Here is an 8,954-nt window from a genome sequence, read left to right as displayed (position 1 = left end):
TCCCTCCGCGGCACCCCCGGCCCGCCCCGCGCCCCGGCCTGCCCGCCCCACTAACTTGGCGGCGGCGGAGAAGCCTCGCGCGTGCGACTTCGGCGACGTTAGGGACGGAAAGGAAGGCGCCGGTGCGGGGGGCGGGAGTAATTCGCTACCCAGAAGCCTCCGGAACCTGCGCGCAGCGCCCCTTGAGGGCGCCTCCTAGTGATGTCAGACGGTGCCTAGCCCAGGAGGACGCAGGTGACGCCATTATCCCGTCTTGTCCCGCAGCCACCACCGCAAAGGCTAAAGGCAGTTCTGGGCCGCCTTCTTGTATACAGTGGGGTGAGTGCCCCTAGAGATCCCTGGGGGAAGCAGGGCAGAGCGAGACGCGAGTCCGAAGTGCAGCGTTTTTCCGTTTAGGGCTCCCAGGATGCCACGCGGCGCCTACAGCTCCCACCATGCAGCGCAGCCTTCACGCCCAGGACGCATCTCTGCGGGAGAGGCTGACGCGGCCGGCAAACTACAAGTCCCATGGTGCATGGCTACCGGAAGCGCGGGTACGCTGCTGCCTGCGAGGGCCGCACGTGGCCCGGGCGCTATTGCAGTGGTCCAGCCCGCTGCGCTTCCGGGTCTCAGGTGGTTCCTAGCCGCGGGAACAGGAGTTCGCTGTCCGGCCCCCCCAGTGGGGTGGGCGAGCTGCTCCGCGCGCTCACACCGCCGAACCGAGCCGCTGCTTCCCCCCAGCGCCTTGGTGGGAGCTCCGGCCGAAGCTGGGAGGCCTTGTCACCGCCGCCCCGAGGAGCGGAGCCAGGAGTGCCGAAGCCCGTGTGACTCCACCCCCACCCCCTGCCCTGGCCTTGTCGGCTCGGGACAGATCTCAGGGTCCACACGGACGTAGCACACGTCACTCATTCACTCTCCGTGTCAGGAACCCTGCTGCAGGCTGGCGTCAGTCCTGAGAGGGAACAGGCCCGGTTCTGCCTCCGTAGAACTCAGGTTCTAGTGCGCGGACACACAAAGTAAATAAACGAGGCAGTCCCAGGCTGACACTGCCACGGGGCTGAAGGATGAGAAGGAGCTGGCCCTTCGAAGTTGTGGGGCGAGCATCAGGCCCCAGGGGTCAGATGCAAAGGCCCAACTAAGGTGGCCGGAGATGGGTTCAGAGGCAGCAGCCAGCCCATGCGGGCTCTGACAACAGGTGACCCCACGTGTTAGCACCAAGCACTGGTTTGTTAACGGCAAGCCACACGGTACCCTTATCGTATAGATGAAGTCGGGCGTAGAAAGGTTTTCTTGCTTAGGGTCACACAGCTGCGGTAAAGTGGGGAAACCATTTGGGAAGGATGGGACTTCACTGCAATCACACAAGAAAGTGTGATTGTTTTTATTTAAATTTTTAAATGGTAAAATAATACATAACGTAAAACTTACCATTTTAACCATGCAATTTAGGGGCACTAGGTGTATTGACATTGTTGTGCAATCATCACCCCCATCTAGCTCCAGAACTTCTCAAACAACTCCATACACATTAAACAGTAGCTCTCCATTCCTCTCCCCCAGCCCCTGCCCCCCCCCCATTTTACATTCCGTTTCTATGTATTTGACTGCTCTAGGGACTTTACAGAAGTGGAGTCATATAGCATTTGTCCTTTTGTGTCTGGCTTGTTTCTTTAGAGTAATGCTCTCAAGGTTCATCCACATTATAGCATGTGTCAGGATTTCATTTCTTTTTAAGACTGAATAATGTTCCTGTGATTGGTTTTTTGTTTGTTTGTTTTAAATTCTTCTGGCAGCTATGTGGAAACTGAAGGGGGGATAGGAGCTGGGGAGAATGGAGGCCTGGTGGGAACTGCCCATCCGGGTAGGAGGGATGGCGGTAGCTGGCGAGGGTGGAGGAAAGAGGGTGCACAGGGTATCATGTGGGGCAGAACAGGCAGAAGCAGATGCGTTCATGTGTCCGTTTATAGGCACCGACTGTGCGGGGTGAGGAAGCAGGAGTGGGGAAGGTTCTCTTGAGAGTCAGACAGACCTGGTTTGAGGTCCTTGGCTTTGGCACTCACCAGCTAGTGGCCTTGGGCAACATCTGATCTCTCGGAGCCGCCTTTTCGTTCCTTGTGAGATGCGGAAAGATAGGAGGCAGCATGTGAGGAAGTCCACTGCTGGGGGCATGTGACCCACAGTGATCACCGTAAAAGGAGGGCCATTGGAGCTGGGCCCCAGGCTCTGCAGGGCTTGAGAGGAGGCCTTTGGGGCTGGCTGGGGACATTCTTAGAGCTGTCCTCTGGCAGGAGTTGGTGTGGGGCAGCAGCTTTGATCAGCACCCGTTACCCCCTGCAGCCAGAGATCGCACTAGCTCATTTCAGCATGGGGCCGGGAATGGCACAGCCCTAGAGCTGAGCGGGCCCAGGGCCCAAGAGAACCTCTGAAAGGTTGGGTTTGGTGGCGCGCAACGCGGGCCCTCCCGCGGAAGGCTGGACGGCAGAGGCACGCAGGCCTACAGGAAGCTGAGTGCAGCAGGGCGGCGACCGGCGGAGGGCGGGCGGGCGGGGCGGGAGGGACACTGAGATCCCGGCCTGCGGACCCTCGCCGGACATGAGGCGAGCTTCCGATGCGGCGGGACCCGGAAACGCGCCGCCGGGAGCGCAGGTGACGCGCGGGCCGCGGGCGCGCCGTGGGGAGGGCGGCTCGGGGAGGGCGCGCTCTCCCGCCCGGGACCCTACCCGAGCAGTGGGGCCCGCGACTGCGCGGTGCACCGACCTCCTCCGCGGACCGAGGTGCGAGCTGGAAGTGGCGGGGAGCCCACCTCCAGGCGCCAGGAAGTGGGGTCCGGTCCTTAGGAACCCCCTCACACTCACTGCTCTGACATACGCGGGCACGATCACCCGGCCCTTGCCTGGAACACCGGCCCCACGTGGTAGATGAGAGCCGGGATCTCTGGTCAAAGCCAGCCGAGGAATGTGAAGGTTGGATGTGGGGCTGGACCCAGAGGGGGTGGGGGGTGGAATAGGACCTGACACCTCTAGGAGTCCCTTGTGAAGTTTCCAGATTTGGGACGTGAAGCCTCACTTTTCCCCTCTCCCTCAAGCACGTCCCCAGGCCCCTCTGCACACAGAGATCTCCCTGCCTGCTGCCTTTCCAGCCTTGGGGAGTCCTATTCACCGGCCCCATTTCAGCGATTATCTGTCCAGCAGCCTAGGCTTTGGGCTCTGGACCAGCTGGCCTGGCTCAAGAGCTCTCCCCAGCCAGAGTCCCCCTTCCTCTGGCTAGAGGACGCCCAGCCCCCTCCTACCCGCTCCTCCCCCTGACTGCAGCCTCCCTGGGCCCTGCCTGAGCAGGCCTGCCTGGCGAGCTGGGACATGTCCGGCCCCCGAGGACAGCCGGTGGGCGATGGCTGCGGTGGCAGAGGGGCTGGAGCCCGAGACAGCAGCTTTAGAAGATACTGCAAGAGATGCTACAGATGCTGTGGACGCAAGGCTGGGGGTGCCCCCTCTCCTGGCTGGGAACCGGCTGAGCCTGGACCTGTACCCCAGGGGCTGCCACCGGCTGCTGCACCTGTGTGCCCAGCAGGTCCGTCAGTTGCTGGAGGTGGAGTTCCTGCAGCTGAGTGGCCACGAGGACCCTCAGCTGCTGCAGGCCACCCTGGCCCATCTGCCCTGGAGCCTGCCACGCCTCCGCTCCCTGGTCCTCAAAGGTGAGCCCCACCTGGTCCCAGCCTCATCGCTGGCTCCTGCCTCTGCTTCTTGGTCCTGAAAGGCAAACCCTGGTCCCAGCCTCATCGCTGTTCTCTGCACAGCGCTACCCGACCCCTTTTACCCCAAGAGGAAGCTGGCTGAGCCTGGGCTCCTGGACCTGGCAGTTGCCAGTGGGGTCTCCAGCAGACCCCAGTGTGGGTATTTCTCCTGGGGTGGGTCACGGGTGGTGACTGTCAGCTGAGACGAGCCTGCGTTGTCTGTCGCTGCCTCTTTCATTTGCTGGTGACTCTCCAGTATCTGTGTCCATCTCTCGCTGTCTGAGTGGGGTTGGGGTGGAGGTCTGTGTTTCCGTGCACCTATTTCCCGGGCTGGCAGGGCTGAGCTGGGACCTGGGACTCTGGCTCTGAGAGCCATATCTGCCTTTCCCCCACCCAGGTGGGCAACATCGGGACGCTCTGGGTGCCTGCCTCCGGGGCTCCCTCGCCACGCTGCCCGCCAGCCTGAGTGGCCTGGCCCACTTGGCCCACCTGGACCTGAGCTTCAACAGCCTGGAGACGTTGCCAGCCTGTGTCCCGCAGTTGTGTGGCCTGGATGCCCTCCTGCTCTCTCATAACTGCCTCTCAGAGCTGCCTGAGGCCCTGGGGGCCCTCCCCGCCCTCACCTTCCTCGCTGCCACCCACAACCGCCTGCAAACGCTGCCCACAGCACTGGGGTCCTTGTCCAGCCTGCAGCGCCTCGATCTCTCTGAGAACCTGCTGGATGCTCTGCCCCCTGAGATCGGAGGCCTGAGTAGCCTGGCCGAGCTCAACCTCGCCTCCAACCGGCTGCAGGGCCTCCCTGCTTCCCTTGGTGAGTCGCAGCCTTGGCTCCCTGGGCCTGATGGGCCTGATGGCCTGTCGGCCACTGCCCAGCCTGCCCTATCCCACAGCCCTCTCTCCTCCGCAGGGCCTCGCGCGCACAGGCTGGCCCACCTTGAGCCTTCGCCCTCCTCGGCAGCCCTTGCTTGCCCCCCACTTCCCTGGCTGTTGAGGCTCCCTGCGCAGGCCTGCCCGAGCTCTCCCGTTCAGCCAAAGGGCAGAGACTGAAAGGGCTTCTCTGGGAGGCCCCAGCACGAGCGGCCTGGCCTGGCGCTGCAGGGCTGGGGTGGCCCTGTGCGGCCTCCGCGGGCCCTAAGCTGGCGCCCCTGCAGCGGGCCTGCAGTCCCTACGGTTCCTCGTTCTGCACAGCAACCTTCTGGCTTCGGTACCTGCTGGCCTGGCCCACCTCCCGCTGCTCGCCCGGCTCGACCTGAGGGACAATCAGCTCCGAGACGTGCCCCCCGAGCTACTGGATGCCCCCTTCGTGCGCCTGCAAGGAAACCCCCTGGGTGGGCCTAGCCCCGACCCCCACATTCCTCCAGGTAGGCTCGCTGGTGGGGACGGGGGCAGACCACAGACAGGACGCAGGTGTCATCACCATCCTAACAGCCCATCTGTCCTTCCACAGGGATACCCGTGGTCCCAGAAATGCCCAGACTGTTGCTGACTTCAGATCTGGACAGGTATGGTGTGGAGGAGGGGCCGGGCTGCAAAAGCGTCTGTCCACCCTGTCACCCTGTCCGCTCTGTCCGCCTGCCCGTGCCTTGGGGGTCTCCTAGAGTTGCCCAGGGTGCCATACTCAGACGTGGGGCCCTGCTGCGTCTGACCCGACGTCCACCCTGTCTTCCCTCAGCTTTGCCGTGACCCCCCTAGGCTGCTCTGTGACCCTGGCCTGCGGTGTCCGCCTGCAGTTCCCTGTGGGAGCCACTGCTACCCCTGTTACCATCCGCTATCGACTGTGGCTGCCAGAGCCCCGCCTCGCCCCTCTGGGTCCCCACGACTCTCTGCTCAGTGGTGTCCTGGAGCTGCAGCCCCATGGAGTGGCCTTCCAGAAGGTATGGCCAGGGCGGGTCGGGGCAGGTGAGGAGGCCCGCCATGGCCCTGGCACTCACAGCACCCTTGCCTGGCAGGAGGTGGGCCTGTGGCTGCTCTTTGTGCCCCCACGGGCACGGCGTTGCCGTGAGGTGGTGGTCAGGACCCTGAGTGACAATAGCTGGTGTGACCTGGAGACCCACCTGGAGGAAGAGGCGCCCAAGGTGAGGGCTGTCCAGGCCCATCTGGGAAGGGGGCATCTCTGCCTTTGCCCAACTGTCCCCGACCCTGTCCCTCTGTCCACCCCCCATGCCCGGCGAAGCCCCTGACCCTGTCCCTCTGCCCCCCACACGCCCAGCGGCTCTGGGCTCACTGCCAGGTGCCTCACTTCTCCTGGTTCCTCGTGGTTTCACGCCCTGTGTCTGACGCCTGCCTGGTGCCACCAGAGGGGACATTGCTGTGCTCCTCAGGACATCCTGGGGTCAAGGTCACATTCCCCCCTGGGGCCACTGAGGAGCCCCGTCATGCCCGTATGCAGGTACGGGCAGGGCAGCTGCCATGGGTGGCGGGTGGTGCCTGGGCACAGAGGTGATCGCTCGGGTGCCCTCTGCTCCAGGTGGTGCGCGTGGGCAGCAGAGAACTGCCGGCCCTGCTGGGAGAGCCTGAGGCGGCCGCCAGCCCCCTGCTCTGCCTCTCCCAGAGCGGCCCCCCAAGCTTCCTTCGGCCAGTCACCGTGCAACTGCCTCTGCCCCCTGGCGTCACAGGTGAGAGGCGGCTGTGTGGCCTCCTGGGCTTGTAGCCATGGGGTGGGGGGGGGACAGTGCTCAGAAGGGGGGCCCCGGGCAGGGAGGCCTCAGCCTGTGGCCCCCTGCCACCCACAGGCCTGAGTCTGGACCGCTCACACCTGCACCTGCTGTACCGGGCCCCTCCCGCGGCCACCTGGGACGACATCACGGCGCAGGTGGCGCTGGAGCTCACCCACCTGTACGCTCGCTTCCAGGTCACACGCTTCTCCTGGTCAGTGCCCCCTCCCTCCGCCTCTTCGGTCCCCCACCCCTGCCCCGGCCTGCGCACCCCGCTCACCCCCAGCCTTCCCAGGTACTGGCTCTGGTACACCACCAAGACTTGCGTGGGGGGCCTGGCGCGGAAGGCCTGGGAGCGGCTGCGGCTGCACCGCGTGAGCCTCATCGCGCTGCAGAGGCGCCGGGACCCCGAGCAGGTCCTGCTGCAGTGCCTGCCCCGCAACAAGGTGGGGGCGGGGGCAGAGGGCTGGGCGGGCGGGGTGGGGGCCGGGGGGCCAGGTCAGGGCATTGGGCTCCCAGCCAGTGGGTCGCCCCCACAGGTGGACAGCACCCTGCGGCGGCTGCTGGAGCGCTACCGTGGCCCGGAGCCCTCAGACACCGTGGAGATGTTTGAGGGTGAGAAATTCTTCGCTGCCTTCGAGAGGGGCATCAACGTGGATGCCGGTAGGCCCCCTGCACCCAGAAAAGGGACCCTGGGGTCTGCCCCCACAGTCCTTGCTGAGCCCACGCCCTCCCCTCAGACCGTCCTGACTGTGTGGAGGGCAGGGTGTGCTTCGTGTTCTACTCACACCTCAAGAACCTGAAGGAGGTGTACGTGACCACAACGCTGGACCGGCGGGCTCAGGCCGTGAGGGGCCAGGTGGGCCAACGGGGTAGGGTCCCCCGGGCTGCCTGGGCCGAGGCCAGAGCCCTGAAGCCGACCTCATCCCACCCACAGGTGTCCTTCTACCGAGGAGAGGTGCCAGAGGAGGTGCCTGAGGAGGCGGAGGCTGCTCGGCAGAAGAGGGGTGCAGATGCCCCATGGATGGCCACTCTGCCCCTCAAGCTGCCGGTGCGGCCTGGCGGGGGGAGCCTGTGTGAAGGGGGAAGGGGGTGGCCGGGGGTATGGGCTGGAGCCGGGGGCGGGGCCAGGGCTCACTACCACTGCGTCCTCCCCACAGAGACTGCGGGGATCCAAGGGCCCAGGGCAGGAGGCTGGCCTCTCCCTGGCACCTCTGAACCTGGGCGACGCCGAGACTGGGTTCCTGACACAGAGCAACCTGCTAAATGTGGCCGGGCGCCTGGGCCCTGACTGGCCAGCCGTGGCCCTGCACCTGGGTTTGCCCTACCGTGAGCTGCAGCGCATCCGGCATGAGTTCCGGTGAGTTCTTTTGAGCCTCCCTTCCCGCTGCTGGCCTGCCTACTGGAGGCTGGCTGAATTTCTGTCCAGGGGAGGTGGGGGCAGGGCAAACAGTCAGGAAAGGGAGGGTCTGACCGCCCCTGGCCCAGGGAGGAAGGAACCCATCTTGGGAGGGTGGTCCTGGGCCGGCCCGTCCCTCACCGTTCCCCTGTCCCCCCAGGGACGACCTGGATGGGCAGATCCGCCATATGCTCTTCTCCTGGGCTGAGCGCCAGGCCGGGCAGCCAGGGGCTGTGGGGCTTCTCGTGGAGGCCCTGGAGCAGAGTGACCGGCGGGACGTGGCCGAAGAGGTGCGGGCTGTCTTGGAGCTTGGCCGCCGCAAGTACCAGGAGGGCATCCAGCGCACAAGTCTGGCCCCCGGGGACCTCGGCCCACCTGGTTCTTCAGCATCACAATCCCCCGAGCCTGCCCAGACCTAGAACCTACCGACTTTGGGCGGTCCCTGACATCCTCTGGCCAATGGTTAGAGGCTCCCACTTTCAAACCTTCCCTGGGTATGGGGCCAGTGACCCTCTCCTCCTTGTGTAACAAATGTGCACCATCCTGGCTGCTGTCTCAGAGCTCAGTTTATTTGCTGGGTGGAGAGGCAGGTGGAAGGCACGGGGAGGCCAGATCAGAGACCTGGCCCCTGCTGCGAGGGGGCCTGTGCACAGGCTTCCCCACCGCCCTTGCTCCTGCCTGTCTCCGGCCCAGCGCCTCCTCTTGGTCCTGATCTCTGGGAGACAGGGGGCCCCAGCTACAAAGTAAGGGCCGCAGCCCCGATGGATACAAAGTCACCCTGTGCGGGATTGCACATCTGCCCTTTGGTGGCGGTGAGGGGCGGGGGCTTGGCGAGTTCAGTCCCCTCCCAGCACCGCTCCTCCCCTAGGATACCTCGTCCCAGCGCACCTCGCCATCCGCTGGCCCGACGGGAGTAGTCCCTGGTCACCGGCCCATGCACAGGCGCGAAGCCGGACACGCAGGGAAGACCCTTGGGGACCTAGGGTGAGGGCTTGGCCCTGGGCTGTGGCCCGCCGGGCGCAGTGGCCGCGGCGGCCAGGAGAGGGAGCCGGAGGCCGCGAGCGGGCTGAGGACCGGGGGCGGAGCGCGCGCGGCGCCGAGCGGACGCGCCCCCGCGTTTAGGTGAAGCCGGGCGCGCGGCGCGGCGGGGAGGCGAGAGCGGCGGCGGCGGCAGAGCGCGCGGTGAGTGCCC

At 65.3% G+C, this 8,954-nt stretch overlaps 2 protein-coding genes across 2 annotated transcripts in view; one reads left to right on the top strand and one right to left on the bottom strand.

Moving 5' to 3' along the window:
- Window positions 1-118, bottom strand: part of RPLP2 (ribosomal protein lateral stalk subunit P2) — a 2,074-nt gene extending 1,956 nt beyond the window's left edge. The window contains exon 1 of the mRNA XM_007465928.1: window positions 56-118. The gene's annotated coding sequence lies outside the window, so the exon portion shown is untranslated. The remainder of the gene's footprint in view (window positions 1-55) is intronic.
- Window positions 119-3,366: 3,248 nt separating this feature from the next.
- PIDD1 (p53-induced death domain protein 1) lies at window positions 3,367-8,181 on the top strand. The gene is made up of 15 exons (XM_007465995.1): window positions 3,367-3,670; window positions 4,107-4,520; window positions 4,861-5,070; window positions 5,157-5,211; window positions 5,382-5,583; window positions 5,659-5,784; window positions 5,919-6,098; window positions 6,177-6,324; window positions 6,442-6,577; window positions 6,659-6,809; window positions 6,903-7,026; window positions 7,104-7,222; window positions 7,301-7,414; window positions 7,524-7,723; window positions 7,923-8,181. The coding sequence occupies exons 1-15, from the start codon at window positions 3,367-3,369 to the stop codon at window positions 8,179-8,181; spliced, it is 2,742 nt and encodes a 913-aa protein (XP_007466057.1).
- Window positions 8,182-8,954: the final 773 nt, after the last annotated feature.

This window comes from Lipotes vexillifer, unplaced genomic scaffold (assembly GCF_000442215.2).
Source record: "Lipotes vexillifer unplaced genomic scaffold, Lipotes_vexillifer_v1.1 scaffold1094, whole genome shotgun sequence".
Classification (NCBI taxonomy): domain Eukaryota; kingdom Metazoa; phylum Chordata; class Mammalia; order Artiodactyla; family Lipotidae; genus Lipotes; species Lipotes vexillifer.
The sequence above is the reverse complement of the archived record's forward strand: the minus strand, read 5'-3'. Positions and strand labels throughout refer to the sequence as shown.